This window comes from Neolamprologus multifasciatus, chromosome 14 (genome assembly GCF_963576455.1).
Source record: "Neolamprologus multifasciatus chromosome 14, fNeoMul1.2, whole genome shotgun sequence".
Classification (NCBI taxonomy): Eukaryota; Metazoa; Chordata; class Actinopteri; order Cichliformes; family Cichlidae; genus Neolamprologus; species Neolamprologus multifasciatus.
The window spans coordinates 21,402,256-21,428,148 of NC_140452.1; the positions used below are offsets into that span (position 1 = coordinate 21,402,256).

A 25,893-nucleotide genomic window follows, 5' to 3' on the forward strand; every position below is an offset into this window, starting at 1 on the left:
TCTCAGTTTTTATTCGTTTTCTTTGACATGGTTGCGAGTTGGAGACTAGTGCGTGTTAAACAAAATGAGTGTACGTGGTGATTTCCTTTGACCAGTTCAGTTTAGCTGTAACGCTGACGGCCGCTGTGGAACACAATCAACCAGAATAAACAGCCGGAGCCAAACTTAACAATCTAATCTCTTGTTCTGACATACTAACCAGCTTAAATACCGATGAACAATTTGTGCTGGCAAAATTTTCCCTGCGCACTGCGATAGGATGACTAAAACCCAAGATTTATACCCTGATTGCACTTGACTGATTGCACCGACCCATGTTGTGTAACACCAGTGTCAGTGGAAATAACGTTCCAAAGTTACAGCACAAACTACCAATGTGGGGAAGGATAGGCCTCATATTTTCCTGATGCATTTACACACAAAACAAACTGCACCCAGTTTATTAACTGTCTGCTTATGGCTTCTTTGTCTTTCGGTAACATCTGTACTGCTTTACATGTTAAAGAACCCCAGTTTGCCAGTGTTGTTGTTGTAGTATTTTTACAGAAAGATATTACAATAGCATTATGCAGATGCAGTCTCCTTTTAAATCCTCTCACAAAATGTAGGCCAAACAGGTGAAGGCCGCTAACTTGCCCTGTCCCGGTCTGCCACACAGGAGGCACAGGATGATGTGATTTAGGATTTTAATCCGAAAAAAAAAAGAAAAAAACATGGGTCGCAAGATTACTAACAGAGGAAAGCATTCTTCTCTTTTTTTGGACTGTGCTTTTCATTTCACTGCGTGTTTTTAGAGGTACACAGTGCGCACAGAAATGAAAGCGAAGGTAAATAAATAATTAAGTCATGAAAGATTGAAAGCTTGATGAATGATATTGTTTAAAGCTGCATGGTACCAGTGTGCACAGCACGACATCCACGTTTTGGTGTTCTGTCATATTTACAGTGCACAGCACTTCTAAAATGTATAACAGGATTGTTATAGTCAATTCTCGTAATGACCCGCTCCATCTTCCCGAACAAGCCAGGAAATCTTCGTATAAACATGGCATCCATCCACTGCGAACTGAGTCACATCCAGGGCGAGACCGCAGCCTGCAGAATGAACAGCAGAAACACACGGAGGAGGGGAAGAGCCAAAACGTGATGGAGGAATCACCGGAGCGGCAAAAAAAAAGGAAAAAGGGGGGATAATTTCTAGTGGGAGGGGAGAGAGAGAGACGAGGAGAGGTTGAGGGAAAGGAGAGAGAAAAACCATGTAGAGGAGTTGGGGTAGTGGCCTAGATGTGTGAAACGCCAGGGGTTGCCTTTTTTTCTTTCTTTTTTTGATTCACTGCTTGACAAACACACTCAACCCAGTAGTGGAACAAATATAACAGGGACGTCCTGAAGCACCAAACTAAATGAAAAGTTGTGTAGACCGCTCAGTTTTGCGCTTTTTAAATAATATGCAAACTTTAGAGTTGGGGTGGTCCTGAGTTTTGGTGCACAGAAATACAATAAAATAAAAAGAGTTATTGGTGGTATGTGCAAACTAAAACACCCACACGGGGACTAAATCTATCTCTTTTATGCCGCTTGACTGATAATGGCCTTGGAGGCAGACGGAGGTTCGTCAAGGAGCGCTCCCAGAAAATATCCCCGGGCGGCGTTGGAGCGCAACGGCTACGTGAAGACATGTGTCACCCCGCTGTTCCAGGACGCAGGGTGCCAGTCGTCGTGGCTCAGACTCGCCGTGACATGGACTTGCCGAGGAGTGTCGTCTGCGGTCTGCGTTGCCTCCATCTCCGTTACTCTCGCTCTGCTGCTCAGATTGGTCGACTGGGATGCAGGCAGCAGGACCAACGGAAATAGCAGCGGCTCCGACTCTCGTCTTCATTTCGCGGCGGGCTGCGCTGTCGAGCTGCTTTTGAGCGTGTGTTACTGCGTCTCCCCCGCTTTTACACTCGTATGTGCCTTCTTCTGGGTAGGGCTGTATCTGATTCGCTGCGGAGTACTCATCCGTAGCGCGCTGTTTCTGTTAGCGGTGTGCCACTTGGGCGAAGCCGCGGCGCATTCCCTCCTGTGCGGCGCCGGGGAGCAGCTGCTGTCCTTCTCCGCAACCCTGGTAGTCCTCGGCTGCCTAGGCAGCGGGGCTCTGCTGGTCGTCCGGCTGGGTCAGGGAGTGTCCATCCTCGTCTTCATTAGCGTCATCAGGACCGTCTCACTTGTCTCCCTGAGTCGAGTCCGGGCCAGTTGGAGACCCTACCTGGCCTACCTGCTGGGGCTGCTGGGGGTTTTGCTTGCGAGGTATGCTGACCGGCTCTTGCCGGCCTCAGGGACCAGCGGGACGGGGTGCTGTGGCTCTGTGACCGGGGCGAAGGAGGAGGACATCCCTGTCTTCAAAAGGAGACGGAGGTCCAGCTCCATAGCGGCCTCGGAAATGATGGCTCACAGTCAGAGCAACAGCAAGTCCCACCGCAGGACTTCGCTGCCTTGCATTCCGCGGGACCAGGTAAGATGCAACTTTGGACCGGACCTTACTGGATGTTTTGTTACTGATTTGCTTAGGAACTTTCAGCCACTGGCATGTAATACTTTCGAGTCCCCCTCTTTCTCTGATGGCATGTGTGAGAGCTTTACATGCATTGGGCCAAAACGGAATAGGCCGAAGACACTATAATAACACTTGTTTTGATGACCTGTTTGCTCCATGCAGGGCCACATCTGTGTTTTCCCAAGATGCTTGTTAATGTAGTATTTTGGTCTTTTGAATTTCACAATCCTGTGCATCCCTTTAAACACCGATGTTTACCTTGAGCCTACTCTGACGTTGTTCATTTGGTCATCATAGTTGTGCTGTGCTCTGTTTGGGGCTGCTGATAAGGAAATGGATGGTTAGTTATCACGCCAAGTTACCGCGTGCCTGTGTGTGAGTGTGTCTGTATTCGCGTGCATAGGTGTGAAGTCACATGTAAATATTTTTGCAAGCCTCTGCTTCTCCAGCTTGCAGGCCCGTGGTGCCGTGTCAGACTTTTTACACATATTATCTTTATGGCAGCATAAGGGATTGTGAATAATGACTCACAGCTTGTGATTGTTTATAGGCACACACACACACACACACACACACACATACATATATATATATATATATATATATATATATATATATATATAGAGAGAGAGAGAGAGAGAGAGAGAGAGAGAGAGAGAGAGATACTAAAACTGGGAAATTTAAACTGGGAAATTTAAATAAAACATACATAAAAAATGATGTGACTTAATGTGATTAAAACTTAATGTGACTTAAAAAATACTTGTTAAGTAATGTTAAGCTTCTAATATATCACAGATGGTGCCTTCTTCTTAGAACAGTGCTCCAACCTCCAAACATCCATCCCTTCACACTCATGGATGCTACCTTGTTTGAATGTTCTTCGCCCGTCTTTGCCCCCCTCCTTCTTTTTGGTTCTTATGTCCTACACCGGCAAGCTGAGATAAAATGAATGTTATATGAAGCCACTCATTTTCAACTGAAAGTGTCACCACATGGTGCATAGTAATAGGGAGGCATGCTCGTGTTTTCACAGTGGGGATTCGGTGATCATCCCGAGTGGGTGAGCTTGTGTCACAGTCACCCGTGTATGGCTTAGCTACAGAAGCAGCGTAATCCTGATTACGCTGCTCTTTTTCTTCAACTTTACCCTGATCTCATTTGTAGATTTTGAGAATAGAGAGAGAAAGGAAACATGGCGGAGAAAGAAAAGCTTAACAGTAGCAGTTAAATGGCTTGGTTTGTGGTGTAATCACAGTGGATGATGGTGCTTTCTGTACGTCTACACAAAAACTTTGGTACTTTGTACACACTTTGTAGCTTTCTATTATTTATATTTGTCCTTTGGAAGAGGGAGCGTACCTCATATTGCTTTCTGGAGAAAAATATACAGGTGCTGTTTTCTGTGATTTTGGATTTTACTGAGACTGTTTGATGTTTTTAATGAGAATCAAAACATTCAATAATGCCCTGTTAAAAAGAATGTTTCCTTCCTGACTTTTGCATTATAAAACATTATTATAATTAGCTATATATCCAAGTTAGACTGAATTGCCATAGATGCATTTTGTCGCACAGAAGCCTAAAATTTGTGTTTACCTGAGATGAACTCAGTGTGGGTGATGGTGAGCCACCAAGTGCCCCAAAATAGCAAAGGGAATACACCTTTCACAGTTTACTAATCTGGACTCTCCCACATTGTCCCAACACACAAGTTTCATTCTCTCACGTCAAGCTGTTCCCACATCAGCTGTCTGACTCGTGATGCTGGGATGTTCACTGCTAATTGGTATCTAGGGAACAGTGAGTTAGTGGACTATCTGTACTATTAGAAGAGCTCCATTACCCATTCTGGTCACCATGTTTGGAACAGGAATAGTGACAAATTGAATTCTGAGAGTTAAAAAAAAAACAATGAAAATTTTTTTTAACTGACCAGATGCTTAGGACAGCGCATCCTCTTTTAACCTTTTCTCACTGGGTGTAATCTGTAGGACTGACGGACACAGATGTATGCCACAAAAAGAGAAAGAAATGCAAAGCAATTGGGTTGCTCTTAAACCTCTTAAACTTCCAGCAGGTCACCGGAGAGCCACCTGGGGTTAGCACTGGGTTTTTGTTTTAGCCACACACATTACATAGGTAAATTTCCAGAAGCAAAATGAGGTTATATTAAAAATCAAGCACATTTTTGAGGTTGCGGCCTTTTTCTCAGAGCTTCTCTTTGACACAGATGCTCACAGTTTATCCATACTGTAGAAAATGAAGCTCTCCAGAGTGCAGTTGTACCTGAGAGAAGCGGGCGTTTTCATCAAGCGTTGGTTGTGCAGTATTTATGAAGCAGGCTGGTGCAGCCTGCCAAGCCAGAGGCAAGACAGGCACTCTGCTGAACAGGAAGCTGGGAAATAGCATTGGCTCAGCTCCATGGCTTTATTTCAGTATTTTTTTTTCTCTAAAGTGAATGGGATTAATTCTCCTGCTGATGCACCACTACGTTAAAGCCTGTTGGTTTCTGCTGTCCATACAAAGGAGTTTATAATATTTGATGATTTTAACATGAACTTAACTCCATTATGATCCTTCTGGATCAGCTCCACACAGAGGCCTTGTGTTTTGACAGGAGTTGTTTGTCTTTTAGCCAGGGTCTCAGTGGGATGGGGATTTTGGGGAATAGTATTTTGTTTGTTGGGTTGCATGCAGCTGACAAACACTTGCTGTGTGCAACAAGACAACAACCATAAGTATGTCGATAAGCAGCGTAATATTTAAATTTATTTATTTTATTTTTTTTTGATGCCAGTGTTTGCTTTTTCAGTTGCATAGCAGCAATATGGGTTTACTGAAATATTTGCACATTGTTTCATCCGAGGCTAATTTCACTACTTTATATCACGATTAAGGTTGCTCTCTTGTTCAAATCATTTTCATAATCTCTTCACCATATAAAGTATCTGTGTCAAACAGGAGGGGAAAGGCGGGAGAGAGACAGATTCTAAAGCAGAAACATGTGCTCTGAAATCTATTTGAGGGAAGGCCCACATTCTCTCACTGACGCACATACATTTCCAGGGAGACACAACCAGCTCCAGTCGCCAGAGCGCTCTTACTCTGAATGGCATCCAGTCTTAACATACAGTATTTTTTCTTTTATAGGATAATGATGGAGAGTTTTTAAAATAATTTAAAATGCATAGATAATACAGCAAGGTTTTTATCTTCTCAATAATTGCCAGTAAAAGCACAGATGACTGTACAATATCAGAAACTGTGTTAAAGCTTTGCAGTGCAAATATAATAGGATTATGGTTCAGTGAACCTTGTTATTAGGACAAATAAACCGTATACAAACTGTGACGCTATAAAAAACATGAGTTGTGGGCTTGTTGGTTTGAGTATACCTCATGTTTTGTTATTTATTGTTGTTGCAGATGTCACCTGTAAACAGCAACTGTATTTATAGAAATAGCCACTTCCATAATAATTAGACAATTCCCTGATGTCAGTGTAGCTGTTTAATATGGTTAGCTGAGCTTCCCTGCCATTTTCATGTGTGTTCATTTTCCTATATGTATATTTACTGCAAACTGGAAACAGAGGAGCTTCACCTTCAGTGTAGAATTTGTGTCTTACCACCAAAACCAACATGTTTCAAAAGTTGCAACTTTTACTTTGAAGGGGAACGGATGCTGTTTCCGGTTTGCATCTCACTGGTGCTCTATGATAAGTTAGTGAGTGTTTACAGACGAATTGGAGTCTTCCATGAAAACTGAAGGTGGCCGTGCTAATCTGCTGGTCTCCAAAGAAATCACAAGGAGGTTTTTAGTGCAGCGCCCTCTGTGGGACCAGCAAGCTAAGCGGTCAGGGAATGCATATATTTCTCTAAGGACCGGCAGTTATCAGGGCAACATTGATCGGTCTTTAGGCCTGCATGACCTGAGAGTTGCAATTTTCCAATCAGCCTGGGCCATTAGATAATAAGGCTGTGCAAGATTGTGTATGTCATTGATTTATCTCACAGTACACCTGAAAAAAAATGTTGGACTTACTGTGCTGTATATAGTAGATGAAAAGATTATGAAAACATATAGTACTGTGGAAAAGTCTTGGGCCACTCTCCATTGCTTTATTCTTTGTTAGGAAAATGGGAAAAAGGTGCAGCAGTTTATTGAACATTGTGCAAAAATACATGGAAATACAGTGTATGAGGTAAAAAGAGTTTAAAATTCTAAAATTTGGTATGACCACCTTTATTCTTCAGGACAGCCTGAACTCTCTTAGGCATGGTTTCTTGTAATTTCTTTAAGTGATCTTCAGGAATAGTTCTCCAGGCGTCTTGAAGGACATTCACAACACCAAAGCTCTTCTTTGGACGGTGGCTGCCTTTTTGTTCTGTCTTCTGTCAGTTATCCTAGGCTGTATCCCAATTCAGGGTCTGCAGCCTTAAAGTACGCAGCCTCAACGATCCTCAAGGGCCGCGTACTTAAAGACCGCTAAGGCCGGAAGTGCGAGGCTTGTGAAATGGGACGGTCTAGCCTCCGTTGCGCTGCCCAGGTTGCCTAGCAACCATGATACTAACAGCTGGAAACGTTTCATACAGCTTTGTTTGACAGAAATGAAGGAGAAAATCTTTTGTTCATTTGTTTGTTTGTTTCTAGATGAGCTTTGATCATTCTCTGTAAGATTAAACTCAGCTATTGAACGGCGTATATTTTAAAGTAAAGGCTTTAAAACCAAGTTAGTACAAACGTCACTAATGTCACATAACTTTGCCGACATGTGGCCAACAGTAATGTTTTAATGTTCTTCGTTATTAAACATTTGCACATAAATAAGTGACATAATATTCAGTACTTACTTAAAGTTTACTCTTCGGACTCCCCTTATCCGCCGTTTTTTTTTTTGGCAAAATTATCCACACCCACCGCCGCGCTATGCATTCTGGGATATGTTGGGCCACGAAGTCTACACTGCCACGTCCTTAAAATTCAGGGAAATGAAGGACGCATTTGAGGGCTGCATTTCGAGCAGCCTTCGAATTGGGACAGCCTTTGTCGCGTCGCTGTGACATAATCGGCCTTAAAATGTGGCCTTTAAGGCTGCAGACCCTGAATTGGGATACAGCCCTACAATGCCTCAGTAATTTTGAGGTCTCTGGGGATGCCAGTGCAGGACTGATAATATTCCACTGTGTGTTTTCTATCCAGGTATGGTTTTACTGCACTGACAGTATGTTTGGGATTATTGTCATGCTGAAAAATTAAGCTATTGCCATTCCAATACTTCCCAGATGGTATTGCAAAATCTGACCATATGTTTCTATCTCCATAATTTGGAAGGATTATCAGTTCCAATTTCAAATTTATTGAAATTGAGGTTAAGTGGCTTAATGTAATCCTCTCAACATAGTCAGGTACTGACCACGTTGGACTGAAAATGAGTGGCTGGCTCAAGACTTTCACACATTACTATATCTATACATAAAAAACTTTTTTGCTATACCTGAGCAGCTTTACAGTGTTGTCTACTAGAACAACATGGTAACATTTAAAAAGCAGTAATTTAAGTACCTCAAAGAAAAAAAAACCCCACAAGGTAATATTTGTGCATAAAGTGAAAATGTGTGTAGGAAACGTAACAGTCTTGATTAGATATTACTGTTTATATATCACTACATTTCAGTTATAAACATATATACTCCTTTACTATTGAAAAGACACACTGAAAAACAGGGAAGGTAGTCATAGTGATAAAACAGTGAAAACAGACTTCCTGAAGAAAAGTGATTGAAAGAGTTGAATCAGGACAGGGTGTATCTATCCATGGGTAGCACCGAGACATGGGTGAATGTGTGTGTGTGTATGTGTGCGCGTGTGTGTGTGCGCGCGTGACAAAGAGCTTTAAAAAGCTGGGGGTGGGGGGTATCTGGAGTTAATGTGGGGTATAAGAGGAGTGTTGAAAGATTTGCAGTTTACAGCCAGGCAAAACGTGGGAGTGAGAGGAGATTCTCTGCCAAGCTCCGCTTAAGTGTTGATTGTAAAAGGACAACTATCTGATCCTCGTGTTCAACCTCTGTGTTTCTGTTCTAAACACACCTTTGCTCTGAACGCTCACATGGACTCACACACAGCTGAGGCAAGTTCGTACTGACTGCTTATAGTTTGCCTGGCAGTTATTGCGTATGTGTTTTTAATGTGTTTGTGCGTATGTAAGGTGAAGATGGCCCAGTGCCACATGCCTCCAGAGAGAGGGAGAGAGAACACAGGGCAGGGGGAAAAGAGCAAGAGCAAAAGAAAGTGTGTGCAATAGAGTGACCTCCCCAGCTTGCTCTTTAAAAGCAACAGCAAATAATTTTAACCTTTCCTGGTCATTTCTGTATACGTGCTTACAAACACACGCACATACAGTGGCTTCCCTGCTGGCTGTCCAGATGAGGTTTGGTGGCGCTGGACAAGGATTGCCTTGTTACTCGATTCAATGGTGTGTTTTAGCTCCAAAATATGTTTGGTGAGAGGTGAGGAGGGGTGAGGGTGAGGGTGGTTGGCCTGGGCAGGGGGCAACATTGACAAGCAGACTCTAGACCTGTCCATACATCTGTCTGCAGGTATGTCTGCTTCTCTCTCCCCCTACAGTAAACACTCTTACACTGTAACAGATTTGCAGCAGGGGTGGAGCACTTTACTTTCATGACATTTGTCAGTTTAAGCCTTCACAAAAAACCCAACACGCCACCTCACACATCACACATTTAAGTGTTCTTTGTTGTTCAGCTTTCCCTTTACTCTGTGGACGCAGAGCATGGGCAGTTTGGATCAGTGAGGACATAAGCAGAGGTACATTTTTAAAACTGTATTTATGCAGGAATTGCTGGCATGTGTGCATTTCTTTCATTGCTGTGCCCTGGGTTTACAGACTTAGTTAACACCTACTGACGTACCTGGGAGCTACACAGCAGCACAAGCAGTGTAGGAGTACTGGTGACCCAGCTAGCTTAAAGAATGCCCTTCTCCTTAATGTTTTCAGAATTATCAGGAAATACGAGGGATCATTTTCAACAACCGGCATCAGATCATCCTGGCATCTCCAAAACCTGTTAAAAATATACTGTGGGTTCAGGGTGATTTTTGAGCAAAGTGATGTAAAAAAATATTTCTAAAGTTTTGATGAAAAAAAAAAAAAAATTTCCGTGGCAACATTTCCTGCAAAAAATGCATTTACATATTAAAACTGGACCATTAAATTAATCTTAACGGCTAAAGTCAGTCTAATTATTGTTGTATGTATTTAAATTGTTAGCTTTTTTATTTTAGCTAAACACAAATATGGGAAAATATATTTCATCATTTAAAGTATTTAAATGTTTAAATAGAATATTATTTAAATAGTATTCACAATATCTATATGTTGTTGAGTGCATGCTCAAATACAGGTGTGTGTGTCTGTGTAAGACTGTATGTGTGTCCTTCGTCGTGGTTTATGCTTGGTCAATAGTCTGCCAACACCGTGTTTATCTTGGACGCCTCCAGCCTGTCTGTAGATTACCCAATCAGATAATCAAGGATATAATTGCATCACATGCATCTGGGAGTGTTTTTCCCTTCCATTATCCCTCATAATGCACACATACACGTCTTGCTCACACACACATACACGCTGCAGACACACGCGGCAGTGACACGCATACAGCAGCTAATTGTGGCCGACTTTCAACTGTGTAAAGTTGTGGTTTCATCTAGGCATAAGAATGCAAAGCTGCCTTTACCTGCTGTATTCTGTTTTGACAGAAGAGCATCACTGACTGCTAAAGTGCTTTGAAGAGAGATACTCTGGCATACCTGCTCTTTCAGAAATGAGTCTGAAGTTATTATAATGATGGGGAGGTGGACATGAAACAATACATGAGAGACTACCATGATATTTTGCTTCTGATGTTTAAAATAACTCACGGGTTTATTTTAGTTTGTAATGAGTCCCTTTTTCCCCCTTCTTTTTTAACCAGTGGCAAGCTAATGGAGCAGCTTTATTATATTTTTCAAATATAATTTTCATTATAATTTTTCACTTTCTGGATGTAGCTCCAAGTTTGTTGTTTTTTTCCCCTCCTTTACAGTTTTTGCATTGGACTAATTGGTAGTTTCAGGGCTGCTGAAATATTTTCTTAATTAATGAATCGGGCCTTTATTTATTTTAAATGCACATTACATCAGGCCTATATTTGTGGGAAGCATATTATTTGTTAGTCCCACTGTTTTATTAAAACAAGCTGTCATGTAAATACACAGTAGTAGGGCTTCAGCTATGAATTATTTTAGTAATCGAGTAATCTATTGATGATCCCATCGATTAACTGAGTAATCAGATAAGAAATACTTCTATCTTATAGTCAGCAACAATAAATATTTAAGAGAAAAAACACAGGTCTTTCAGAATAAACTGCTCATTGGTTTCCAGTATAGAAACTGGAATGTTTTTAAGTTTAACTGCATATAACATATGTCAAAAAAAAACAAAAAACTCTAAACTCTGTGATTGAATGTACATGTCATACTGGAACTTAATCTTTTAAAAAAAACATTTGCAAATGCAAAAATGTATGAATAATCAGTACAGTCAGAGGTCAAGGTCAAATAAAATGAGATATATGTATGTACATATATATATATATATATATATATATATATATATATATATATATGTTTGTATATGCAGTCTAAACTAAGGCATAAAGGTGTATCTTTACTCTTCTTGGAAGGCTTTCTGACGTTAATAGGAGGCTAGGAGTTTTTTGCTGCTGAAAACAGACATTATGATGATGTAGACACTAACTAATTAACAATGATTCAGTGTCCAAACTTTAGAAACAATTGTGAAAAAATCTTTTATTTTTATATTTTTAAATATTAATTCAATTTAATTAATACTATATGTTATATTATTTCAGTCTGGAAAAATGTTATGAAAGCCTTGAAATACATGTGGTCTAGTACACCCCATGCCCCCCTTTAGACTCACCCCTGCTCCCTGCAGGTATACTTCCATATAAAATAGGACGGCTGCCTTCAACCTTCAGCAAGCTCTATAATTTAACTAGTCTGGTATCAAACAAAGTTATCAGATCATCTGCTTATTTTAATACATCTGGATACTTTACGCTGTGTAAAACAAACAGCGGTGGATTGTTTGCTTTTCTTCATGTCGGAGTTTGTTGATTAGGTGCTTTGGTGAAGGATTCCCGCTCGATTTTTACCAGTGAAGGTTTTAATGGTGATTACAGGACCATCGCTGCTGTTTTGGACGTTAGAAACACGTTTTCTTTCCCTCAACCTGAGGCTCCGCCTCTTTGCTTCTTTGCGGTGTGCAAACAGACTCTGAACTGTGCCATCATCATGCCATCATTGATGAATCGTTGCAGTCGTACACAATAGACAGCTGAACTACATCACATTACTTACATTTTAGTAATTTCTATGATAAAAATAGTCATTTATAGTTAGGTAGAAATGACTATTTTGGTTAAAAAAAAGTTTACGCACATGGAAATTGTCATGGCTGTGTGCAGGCAGGCAGGAAGGAAGGACCCAAAATGCAGGACTCACTGAGGCAAAGTTGAACTCAAAATAAACAGCTTTATTGCAGGTTGCAGACTGAACAAAAGACTAACTACACTGGGGGGAAAATAAACTAACAGGCAGGCATAACAGGTAACGGAACACACAGTGAAATCTGAGGGTGAGCAGACGTTAACGACGCGACACTGACACAGAGAAACACAGGGCTTAAATACACAGATGGCAGTAATCAAGGGATGAGAGACAGGAGGGGAACACACCTGGGAGAAATCACAGCTGACGAGACAGGGGAAACGTAAACTGAGTACACTCACAAAAGACACAGACCTTCACAATAAAACAGGAAACTCAGACACCGGGAACCAGACAAGACGCTGAACTGAACAGACAGATTCACAAACAGATGGGGCGACACCATAGACAGAGATACAGACGCAGACTCAGAGGCAGACCGAAGAGAACTCAAATAATAATCATAACAATAAACTAGAAAATGATAATAATAAACTTAAAGCGCTGGGTCACCGACCCAGGACCATGACAGAAATTTAAGCTAAACCAATTATGCTATGACTTGTTTTGACCAAATATATATGACAAGACTCTTAACGTTTAACCAAAATACACTTTTTGATGATTTCCTCAATTCATGATCATTAAAAAACAAAAAGCAAAACTATAAATAAATAAATAAAATATCCAAGGCAGGGATGTTTGTTTCTGCTTCTCTGCATCATACATTCATTGTACCTTTGCTATTGAAATTGTGATAAATGTCACGATATCGATGCTGAAAGTTGGGAAACAAACAAAAAAAAAAAGATTCTGCAACTCCGTTTCTCAGATTTGACTGAAAAAATGTTTTCTCTTTTTTACTATATCATGCTGTCGTCACTCATGCCTCTGATATCAGCACACGATAACAATCTGATCATCTTACTAGTTATCCTCAGCACTCAGCCCGAACTCCTAAGTTAGATGAGAATTTAAGGAAACGGTTGCATTGATGGTCCATGATTCCCTAGTTAACAGTCTGGTAGTCTGGTTACATCTGTGTTATAGACCAGCGTTTCTTTCAATGACTGTGTTAATATTATTATCAACAGTAGTAGTAGTGTATTTATTTATTGTTTGATCTTATTTTACAAAGGACAGCTACAACCTTAAGCTAACACATGTCATTGGCTCACTAATTATGTTACACATGAAACAATTTAAAATAAAAAGCTGTTGTTGTTGTTTGTTTTTTTTAAAGAAAAACAAAAAATTGGAAAAAGAAATTGAGATTCTTTCTCTCTCACCTATTATTCCCACAGAGGCGGCAAGAAGACCCACCTAAACCCAGGGGTTAAAGTAGGATTTGGCAGGTGGAGGAGCTTAAAAATTGGGTGTAGGGCTGCAACATGTGGAAAAGAATCACTTAGAAATAAGTCACATAATAATGTGCATTGTAAGCTCCATTAGAGTTTAATTTCTATACAGGTTGTGATGAGCTGGCCCGTGATGCTGCTGCTCTAAGATGCTCTGCTCTTTGTGGATTTAGCAAACTGAATTCAACATGATATGAGATTTCATGTTAACCTGATTTTCAGCCTCTAGACACTATACAGCTGTTATGAAAGGTCGAAATTGGTGAGAGAATCTAATCAGCATACTTACCTTAAATTTAAATTGATGGCTGCTACCCTTGATGTAACCTCACACCACAGCCTGCTCTGTACTAGTCAAGCATAGTGCATTACTGTAAACTTCACCACAGTACTGGATTGTTACCACTTTCATCTGCACTGAACTGCCTGGCTTTTCATGTTATCTGTGAATAGCACAAATTGTTATACTGCATTGCATTTACATTCCTTTAAAAACAGTCTCTCATTTTCCTCTCTTGTTCTCTCTTTCTTACATCGTAGTCCATCTCTGAGTGTGTCAAACATAACTCTTTCCGTCCCTGGGAAATGGACGAACTGTATATTTAGCTGCAAAGACACAATAATATGCCAAGTAGCAGAGAAAGCATTTGTATCTGGTGATTTTTGTGGAGCTGTTTGAACAGTTGCATTTGAAATTTACCTGCCATTTAAAAGACATTAGTCCATTTATGCTCAGTCCTCCTCAGTAGTGTTAGATTGATGCAAAAGTAACGACAACACAGTTTTGACATGCGCGCCATGAACGCTCCACAGGGACACGCAGTATAATGTATTAACCTGCCTATCAGATAACTCCTAGCCCACTTTAACCCCTGCTTAAACCTATACACCAATTCTGTTACTGTCACACATTTAACTTCAGCGAGAGTAGATAGCACTACATTATTCAATTGCATTGCTACACTCTCCCATCTTTCAATGCTGCAGTTGCAATTAGCTTTCTTTACATCTCATTGCTACATGACAGTCATTAGCTCTCTCTCCTACTATACAAGTTTAGAGGCATACTCAGCATGATCATTCATTTATTTAATTTTCTGTCCAGGAGCTATTCCCAGCATTGGAAAGCTGCTCTCATGTTTACTCTTGTTTTGCTCCTGTTGTTATTATTTCTTTCCCTTGCACCCCATTACAGTTTCTTTCCGGAAGTTGATGCCGGTGGTGATAAGGGCAGCTTTGACTGGGCTTATTAACATAAAGCCATATTTTCCCTTGGGGTATTGTGCCTCTGGCCATGGGCAGTAGTAGCAAAACAAACAAATATTTTCTTGTTTCTTTTTTTTTTTTTTTTAATCTTGTCTTCGTTCACCCCTTTTCTGCCCCATCTTCTCTCTTTCTTTCACTTTCAATTGGCTTTTTTTAAAATCTGTCCCTCTGTTTTCTCTCCCACTCACCCGATTTCCTCCGTGTCCAACTTTCACAGGACAAATGCCAAAGGCAGTATTATTGTGTCCTCAGCTGCCATCACTCACTGTGTTATGTAAGACATTGCTTATGTGTGTCTGTATGTGTATGTGTGAGCACACGTGTGAGGTTTTGCTTGTGTCTTACCTCAGATTCTGGCCTTCTGACAGTTCACAATCATCCCCATTTATCAAAACTGAGGCCAGACACGTAGATCTAGAGCTGTGTGGTCTGGTTCGACTCTGACCTCTTGCTCTTTGTTGTTGTTTTCTGTTTTAAATCTGCACAGAATTGGCAGCAGAAGATGATCTGCCAACACAAGGCATCACAGATTGGGTATATGGTATGTTAACCATATACCCAATCTGGGTATATATAAACAAACTTAAAGTTAAATTAATATATATTGAGGTTGCCTCCACATACACGCTTGGTTCTGGAATCTAAATTTTAGAAATGCCCTGGAATATCCTTTTCCATACAGTAGTTGCTTATAGCAATAGGCCGCTCTGGGAATTCTCAAAAATCCCTCACTGAATTCTGCTGAGTTGGCGTTTTCCCCTGAGAACATAAAGGGGAAATGAGAGGAAGGCTCTAAGTATTGGTGTACCTATGAACAGCAGTTACGTGTATTTGGAGTTCTTGGAGAATTTAGGTCAGATCCTGGAAAGGAAATTGTCTACGGACTAGTAGAGATTTTACCATTGGGGTACTTCAGCACTCATGTGAGCAACGTTGAAGACATATATTGATAGGTGATTAGGAGGAATTCCATACTTGGAGGTCTTTGGCCATGATGAACATAATCAAGCATTGCTTTTTGTGGAACTCCTGATCCATACCACCATGTCTTCTGTGGAGTAGTTAAAGTTTGAATTCTCAAGGAAAGCTTTACACATATTTTTACCAGAGGAGTTAGGAGCTCATTGGTGGTTAAGTGACAGGTTTTGGATGAGCTGTGTCTTTAGATGCTAAAGGGTTCTGGCTTTTTTTGGCCCTTGTTCAATAGCATGCCTCTTCAGTATCACAAGAGGTTGGGAACAGTGACTATACACTGTCAGAATAGAGTATAGGGAATAGTCACAATTTTTAAAGGGGAGGTAGAGACAATGAATCCATAGCAGACTCTCTATGTTGATGTGTCATACATCAAACTACATGCTAAAATCACTGTTTAGAAATGCAGTTTCATGCAACATATCAGATCCAGCCAATCTTATACAATATCTACAATTTTGTGTGTGCCTTCAGATGCAGGCACTCGGCAATCTGATGATCTTATATTTTATGTCATGGGTCGGCAACCCTGGGCACGCGTGCCACAGCTGGCACACAAAGGGTTAACTGATGGCACGACCATAGCTGGACTGGCCATCAGGCATACCAGGCATTTGTCCGGTGGACCGATGTGATTTTTCGTTTTTATGGGTCGATGATTTTTGTTTGTTTGTTTGTTTGTTTGTTTGTTGTTTCGTCTTTTGTAACGATATAAACAATGAGAGGTGGTGGATTGGCCAGATGCTGGCCATGTGTAAAAATAACTCAATTGTTTAGTCGTGGCTATGGCGGAGCTTCCACAGAGGCCAGCAGGTGGATGAGGTAAAGGGGAGGCAGGAGGAGGAGAAACCCGAGGCAGCCGCCCTCAGGTGAACTGAACCGAACCTCAGGTAAGAAGTTATCACCTGCAGTCTATCTGGGTCAGATATAAACCAAGTTTAGGTGGAGTTTATTTTTGTTGTGCTGATTTTTTATAGTCAGTTACAATAACTCGTACTGCGTGAGCTAGCATGACGGAGTTTCTATACTGCTGGGTGGGTGCTATGATGTTACTGATAGTGAACTTTATTGTATTCATAAGGTTAGTTAGTAGAGTTGCCAACCGTCCCGTATAAAACGGAATCATCTCGTATTCAGAGAAAATATTATGCTTTCTGTATTGAGCTGAAAAGGAACACAGTTTGTCCCGGACTTCAGCTAGAATGGAAAAAGACACAAAGCGTCTCTACGCTGTCAGCTGCCTCTTCTTCTCTCATTCTCTCCCCCTCCCTCTCCTGTTGTTACTTCAATCATGAAACTGATCAGTGATCAGCTGATCGGCTTTTCTCTCTTGTTTGTTTATCTTCCACTTTGCGCCAGAAAGAGGAAACCAGTGGAAAAACAACAGCAGCACATTTAAGCTTGATCAGCTGTTGTTAGAATTGATTTAATATTCATTTCTAGAATCAGCTGATGTTTGCTGGAGCCACAGCTGTAAAAGCTGCTGGTCATGATATCGGTTTGGTTATCTGGTGAGAGGGAAACATGCAGATGAAACCAGGAGATGTCCTTACTGAATCCTCAGAGCTGATCAGGTGATGGAGAAACAGGTTTACCTTTTAGGTGACATGAATGAGTTGAAGTTATGAACTGTTTCTGAGAGACAAATAACACCAGGATCCTTTTCTAAGTAGCTGACAGCTGGTAACTGTGCAGGGGCGGGTCTAGCAAAGTTTTGCCAGGGGGCCAGGTAGGGCATTAACAGGGAAATGGGGACACAAAGAAATACTTTTCTTTCTTATTCTCGTTTAAAATGTCTCGCTTTTAATAAATAACTATCTGAATCTTACAACCAAAGTTTAATCTGACGTAAATGTATAGAAATCATACATATACCAACAAGACAGTGTACATCACTGTCGCAACAGCGTTTGTTTTCATTGTTGTGAGGATACCATAAATAGCATTTGCATTTTCTGTTGTACAGTTCATTTGCTGTTATGGATAAAAAGTGTCTTTTTTTGTTTCAAGATAGTTGATAATTATTCGCTGACAGCTGCCAACATCTGTGAACAAATATAATTCTGTAAAGTTGTTTTATATAGTGTGTAACTGTTCATGTAGAGTGTTATTAAATTTATTGCTAATGCAATCATATGGCACATTGACTTCTGAGGAAATTTTAGACGGCACTCATCATCAAAAAGGTTGCCGACCCCTGTTTTATGTTATTATCTCTGACATAAGCTGCCCTCTTCAGAGTAACGGTAAAGAACTTGTCATCAAAAAGGCACTCCTTGTTTTTTATTCTTAAAGTTCAGTTGCAGCATGCACGCTACCCTGTATGACCCAGGTGTCGAACTCCAGGACTCGAGGGCCAGTGTCCTGCAGGTTTTAGATGTGTCCTTGATCCAAGACAGCTGATTTAAATGGATAAATTACCTCCTCAACATGTCTTGAAGTTCTCCAGAAGCCTGTTAATGAACTAATAATTTGATTCAGGTATGTTGACCCTGGGTCAGATCTAAAACCTGCAGCTCCAAGCCTGGAGTTTGACACCCCTGCTGTATGAAGTGTAGTTTGCTGTTGTGATGGCCAGTATCTTGTCCAATGAGGTTTTCTTTCCAATAGGAGCTGATTATATAAGTCCTAAAAATCTTATTGTTTACTTATAAAATCCTAAATAATATGGCACCTGATTACTTAGCTGATCTCCTCTGTCTGTATAGCCCTAAGGGAGCACTAAGATCATCAGGTCAACTGCTATTAGTGCAACCTAGGTCTCAGCTGAAGACCAGAGGAGACTGTGCCTTTGCCATTGCCACACCCAAATTATGGAATAATCTTCCTCTAGACATTCGGGCATCAGATTCTATTCAATCTTTTAAATCACGTCTAAAAACGTACTTGTTTAACCTGGCATTCAAGGCTAACTAGTGGGATTTTCATCTGGCTCTGCATTTATATTATGTAACAATTTTATATCAGTAGTTTATATTTTATATCGTGATTTTATCTGTATCGTGGTTTTACTGGAAAGCACTTTGGTGTACTTTGGTCTTTAAATGTGCTAAACAAATAAATTTGATATGATATAATCAACTTAAACCAGCGTACCTGCTACAGGCTGTGGTTGGAGTAAACCTGTAACTTGCACAAGATCTTGTTGAACAGTGCTCTGCTCTAAGGGAAATCTAAAATAAATAAAATAAAAAATAAAATACTTGCAGATAAAAGCACTATCCAAGCATTTCACATACACTTGAACTATTAAAAAGTGATTTTGACACATGTACACAAAAGAATAGTGGTGAGTGGAAAAACAAGATATCCTTAACGAAGTTTCTGAGATACAAATCTTTGCTTCTAATCATATCTTTCAGATTCAAATTAGAGCAAAAACTGGGCACCGAGACTTGTGAAGACAGCTTTTAGACCTGAGCTGATGTGACAGGTGTTTTATCCAGATAACCATATGCCCAGCTAATCATGGGATTGCTTCACATCATGAATTCAATTTAATCTATGGGTGGAGCTGTGCAGACGGTGGATTGGGACGCTACCAAACACAGATTGTATTGACCAGATTGTACATTCCTTTCATCAGTTAGATTTCAGGTCAGGTTTAAATATTCATAAATACCTGGATACTATTTATAGACATTTTTTTTCAGAGAGATATGGTAAACCATCACAAAGTGAGCCCTTGGTTCTCATCTGAAGAGCAGATGAAGGAGTTGGGCTTGGGCTGTGATGTGTTCAGAGGACAGCACTACATATACAGACACACACTGTCTGCTTTGCTGTTTCTCCCTGATTTGATTGCTCAGTCAGACAAACACACATACATGGAGTACATTTCTGGCCTGTTTGGTTTCTGTATGATTAATCTCGTTTTAATGTTCATGTATTTTATTTTTTCTTCTTCTTTTTCTTTTTTCCTTAATACATGTCTCTTGCTTCCTCTCCCTTTATTCCCCACCCACTTTTTCCTTCTCTACTACTTTCTCACCAGTCTCATTCAAGAAGCAATTCAGTGACTGAGTCCTAATTGTATGAACTTGTTCTGGTTATCGTCTTTAAAAAGTATCATTGAAGAACAAAACTTCCCAAAGAACAAATGCAAAACGGGATGTAAGTCGTTATGCATGCAGCGTCAAATGGAAGACCAGTGTCTGAATGCTCATGCTATTCCCATGGGACCCAGCCTGAAATGCTCATGCCCGACAATGTCAGTGTCTATCAGCAAGAGCAGAAAGCTGACAGAGAGAAGTGGGTTGCGCGAGCGTGACGCACTCACCTCTCACAGTAATAGGAGGAGAGAATGACAAGCTGGCGTCAGTAGCCTAACATGGGTACAACAACACAGGGGAAAAGCACTTCACTTAGCCACGGAGCCTTGGAGGGAAGTAGGGAAGGAGGAGGAAGACTAGGATGAAATGGTTTGTATGTTTTTGTGGAGGAGTATTTATGCATGCATGGCGACTTATTTGTGCATGATGCAGCTTTCTCAGTGAAGTAAAGATGACAGTAGACTGTGCAGTTACACGAATGCACAGGACGACTGTTATTGACTTCTTTATACATTAATTTATCTTCCATCTTATATTATTTCTCTTTATTCTTGTTTATGTTTGTTTTTCACTAGTTTACTGGACCTCAAAACTGTTGGAGATGGCTGCCCCACCCTGAGCGTCGTTCTGTCTGAATGTTCTTCCTGTTAGAAAAAGATTTTTCTTCCCACTATCGCCAAGGGCTTTACCTTACAATATAAAGCAGTTTTTGTTGTGATTTGGCACTACATATATATAAAATTTAACTGAAGAAAATAAAAAATAGAGTTAAATTGACTTTTGTATATAGGACTTTTCTACTCAGTATGAGCTCTCGAAGTGCTTTCGTACTACAACCCGCGTTCACACATTCATACGTTTTTCTATACCTGAGCACTACTAACCTAACATGGACACCCTCACACTCTCATTGATAAATTAATTCTGGGTTAAGTTGCCTAAGGATACTTCAACATGCAAGCTTAAGGACACGTGGATCAAACCAAATCAAATCAAATCACTTTTATTGTCACATCACATGTGGAGGTACACTGGTACAGTACATGCGAGTGAAATTCTTGTGTGCGAGTTTCACAAGCAACAGAGGTGTGCAAAAATACAATACCATAAGAACAAGCAAAATATAAGAATGGCTAAATCTGAGTTATATGAATAAATATATGTACAAGAGTGTATGCATATTACTGAATGTGTATACTAAATATGTATATCTACGTGTGTGTGTATATGTGCGTGTGTGTGTGTATATATACATATTTTACAAATTAAATAGAGTAAACAAACAAATAAAATATACAGAGGTTGGTAGTTGGACATGTGCAAAACAAGTGGCATTTATATACAGTATGGAGTGCATAATGTTGAAGTTCCAGTAGTGAAGGTGAGGTGTCTATGAAGTGTTCAGCAGTCTGATGGCCTGGTGGAAAAAGCCGTCTCTCAGTCTGCTGGTACGGGACCGGATGCTGCAGAACCTCCTTCCCAATGGAAGTAGTCTGAACAGTTTATGGCTGGGGTGACTGGAGTCCTTGATGATCCTTCCCGCTTTCCTCAGGCACCGCTTCCTGTAGATGTCCTGGAGGGAGGGAAGCTCACCTCCAATTATCCGTTCAGAACACCGCACTACTTTCTGGAGAGCTTTGCCGTTGTAAGCAGTGCTGTTGCAATACCAGGTGGTGATGAATCCAGTGAGGATGCTCTCAATGGGACAGCGATAGAAGGTCCTGAGGATGCGGGGGCTCATGCCGAATCTTTTCAGTCTCCTGAGAAAGAAGAAGCGCTGCTGCGCCTTCTTCACTGTTTTGTTTATGTGTACTGACTACATAAGATCCTCAGCCAGATGTACACCAAGGAACCGGAAGCTGCTCACTCTCTCCACAGCAGCGCCGTTGATGGTGATGGGGGTGTGTACTTCTCTGCACCTCCGGAAGTCCACTATCAACTCCTTTGTCTTTGCGACGTTGAGGGTGAGATGGTTGTCTTGACACCAGTGGGTCAGGGCGCTGACCTCCTCCCTGTAAGCCGTCTCATCACCTTTGGTGATAAGACCCACCACTGTAGTGTCGTCCGCTAACTTCACAATGATGTTGGAGTTGCTAGTGGCCGTGCAGTCGTAGGTGTAGAGTGAGTAAAGGAGAGGGCTCAGTACACACCCCTGTGGAGCACCAGTGTTCAGTGTGATGGGGGATGAGGTGATGCTGTCCAGTCTGACCACTTGGCATCTGTCAGACAGGAAGTTAAGGATAAAGTTAAGGAAACCACCAACCTTCCAATTAATATACACCCTGCTCCATCTCCTGAGCCTCTGCAATACAGTTGCTAAGTTTCAGTGCTAACATAGCTCCTTAATACATGATTGTGTTGTACAGTCATGATCAAAAGTTTTAAGACCACCTGAAAAATGGCAAAAAAAATCATATTTTGCATGGTTGGATCTTAACAAGGTTGAAACAAGAAGAAATAGGAGTGAGACAAAGCATTTTTTGAGCATGTGGTTTCTTGAAAACAACACTTAAACTGAAACAGGCTTGTGGCAGGGGTGTGGTCTCTGGCCTGCTGCAGCGGAGGGGCCCTACAGTGAGCTCTCAAGGCGATGCCCAGGTGTGGCAGAGAGGACACGTGTGACTGCTCGAGGTGATCATCTTCTTCTTCTCTGTATGTTTAAATAGTGACGGGGGGACTGAGAGGAGGAGGAGCAAGCAGCTGTTCCTGTGCGACTGGTGCCGGAACGTCAAAATACAGTTGCTTAAACAAAAATAAAAACTAACCTATAGCGCATGAAATCCAGTGTGTGCATCGGGTCCTTACCACAAGGCTGTTTTACAGCTGATCAAAAGTTTAGATTAAAGGCCAAATCTGTGCAAAAATGTGGATTCATTTTCATTTTCTGTCAGGTAGCCACACTGTCACGACGTTCTGAAGGCAAAGGCAAAAAAACTTTTTGAACTGGAAAACTACAAAACCACAACAGAAGTTCATGTGTCAAAGATGCAAAGGTGACTAGAAATACAAGCAGTACAAATCTGTACTTGCTGACAGATGCATACATGCATTTACTTGACAGTACATGCAAAGGCTTAGTCATGCAACTCCACTGTGAAACACAGAAGCACTCAAAGACTACCATTCGGCTATATTAGTGGCTGTCATCAGCACAATCCATGCACGGGGACAACAGGATAGACAAGAATGAACTGATAATAAGAACTAATACTTTTGGCTGCGAAAAAAAAAGTTCACAGAAAATTATGGGTCAGAATTTGGCATAAACAGCAAAAAAACCAAAACAAAACATGGATCCATCTTGCCTTAGATCAGCGGTTTAATTCGTTGTTTGTTGGGGTGTAAGAGTGTGGGAGATATTTTTTTGGCACACTTTGGGCCCCTTATTACCAAATGTGCTGAAATGTCACAGCCTGCCTGAGTATTGTTGTTGACCGTGTCCATTCCACCACAGTGTACTAATCTTCTGTTGGCTGTTTCTAGCAGGATAACACATTATCTCAAATCATCTCAGTTTCTTGAACATGACAATGAGGTCACTGTATTCAAATGACCTCCACAGTCACCAGATCCCAATCCAACAGAGCACCTTTGAAATGTGATATAAGGGAAAATAAACATGGAGCAGCCGAAAAATCTGCAGTAACTGTGGGATGTTATCTGGTCAACATGGACGAAAAATCTATCTCAGTGGTCAAATTAGGAGAGAGTGGAGGCATAACCTGGACTGCTTACCAGTACATCAAAGGGCTAAAACCAGTGTTTGTCATAAAAACAAATCATCTTAACAATATCCACAAGTTGTCTTTTGAAATCATCCCTGTTAGTAATTAGGCTGAACTCATTCATAAAGTGTTGCATTTTAGCTCATTTCTGGGTTTTGGGTCTATTGTGGGATTAAACCCAACCAGCAACTAACCAGTGAGGAAAAGCAGAAGTAAACAAGTGTTTTTTGTTTTCTGTGAGTTCTATTTGGTAACACCTGCCAACTTCAATACTGCAATCTCACTACTCAAATTTAAAGTTACACAAGTGTTAAATATTTCTATGGGAAGCTGCCTGACAATTTTCCCCATGCCACTACCTTTTTTGCAGCTTTTTTGCAACATGCATTGGGCGGATCGGCACCATAATTTTCTGTTAATAAGTATAGCTATACCAAGCTGGTCTCCACTCTTAGTGTTGCTTTTTCAAATTTATTAAAGCGTTTTGACAAATTCCTTTTAATCATTTTAATCTCTTTTTTTAACACATTCAGAGTTGTGCTCCATATTAAGTCCATCAAACATCTGCTTTCTGACACACAAACTCTTGCTTGACAGAATGACGTCAGCCTGTAATAAAATCAATAAGCAATCATTGGCGTGGTCTGGTTTCACAGTGCATTGACAAGACCCCTGATGTGCTGATTGGGAACAATTAGCATCAGTGAGCGCCGCTAACAGGGTTTTGAGTGATGACGGTAACGAGTGCATGTCTGAATTCACATGTGTGTGTGTGTGTGTGTGTGTGTGTGTGTACGTGCGGTGTGGGTGGGTGGATGGATGAGTCATCGTTATCCAGCCCAGGAGCCCCATCTCTCTCCCTCACTCACACACACTGTCATAAACACACACATGCAAACCATGCATGCGCATGCAGCTTTGCCAGTTCCATCTGGCTAGCTAGCTGTGTTCAGGGGGTAAAATGGAATTCTGCGGGTCAAAATGAACCAGTTTTTATAGAAAATATAGACTGCTTTCACTGCATGTTGTGAAATATAACATAATTATGATACTGAGCAACAATATGACAGAGAACTTACCTTAATGAGAGGCCAGTATCAGAAGCCTAACAAACTCAAGTGCTACAACAGAGAATTAGTGACTTTTAAAAGGGTATTCTGCAAAGATTTTTTTTTTTTGCTACACCAAGGATAAATATAAATCTTACCATGCAATCTCTACATAAGTAATATTTATTTTCTAACTCAGCTCTGTTATGTCCATATTTAGGGTGACAGTATCATTTTTACAAACCAAGGTTTTATGTTTTACACAGATTTGCTTTTGATCACCTGCACACCTACCTGTTTAATTTAAAAATGTTTCCACGTGCTTGTGAAATGCTCACTGGTACAAAACCTTTCACCATTGATATTCCCAGTCCCATAAATATACTAAATTATATACTAAATGTATCAATCTAATAGATACAATCCAAACTTACAAAGAAATCAGACCTCATTTTAAGAAGTTATTGTTTTTTGAAAATAGAAAAGCATATCATAACTAATCACTCTGCTGGATTATGGTCATATTTTACAGCATATGCTCAAACTGCAGCAGCTATTCTTAAGAAACTTTGCTATAGTGCCATTTCATTTATTATTGGAAAGAAAGGCATCAATTACATTGAAAGTTTGTCTTCAATAATATATAGACACAAGACACAAGCATACTTGTGTAACCAATTGCTTCATTTCTAAGTCACAAGGCTTATCTAAGTATATAAAAAAATAACAAAAATATCTCTCAACTTACTCATGAGTTGAGTTCAGAGCTAATATAAGCACAACAATAGAAAGTTGGTAACCAGTGCACCATATTACAACTGAAAACTTGAAAAGATTGCTTGCTAGTACTTCGCAACCAGAGTTGAACACATGTACATTTCTAAGAATAGTTGTTTTAGTGAATTTGTATACTCATTTCCATATCTCTCTGTCCATACATACATATATATATAGATAGATATCCTAGGGTGACCAACAGTCCTCTTGCACTTGTTGACTTGTAAAAGCCTCTATATATGTATATTATATATACTGATATATATTACATCAGTTATCTCAGAAGCTTACTGAGATAAAATGAAATAGGAATTATTTCTGTCCTTTAATTCCCACCTTCTCCGTCTCTCTCTTCATGTTGGCTATGTGTAATGCATTTCCCTCCTCACTTTTTCTGTCTCAGCTGGGCTCTAGTAAGAACAGTTGCTGGTCAGTAGGGGTTTTGGTCTAGCTTGCTGGGTTGCTGAGGAGTGGAGCATTTGAGTCGTGACACCGGGCATGTGTGTTTATGTGTTTGTCAGTGCACACGTTAACCCGTTTGTACATGTGTCTTTGCGAGTGTGCAAGTGTGTAGGTG

At 40.5% G+C, this 25,893-nt stretch overlaps 1 protein-coding gene across 1 annotated transcript in view; it reads left to right on the forward strand.

Moving 5' to 3' along the window:
• The first annotated feature begins 988 nt into the window (after window positions 1–988).
• The window catches only part of LOC146504022 (cGMP-inhibited 3',5'-cyclic phosphodiesterase 3A-like), a 61,393-nt gene continuing 36,488 nt past the window's right edge, over window positions 989–25,893 (forward strand). The window contains exon 1 of the mRNA XM_085184741.1: window positions 989–2,494. Within this exon, the coding sequence (XP_085040867.1) occupies window positions 1,589–2,494 (906 nt within the window). The 5' untranslated portion in view covers window positions 989–1,588. The remainder of the gene's footprint in view (window positions 2,495–25,893) is intronic.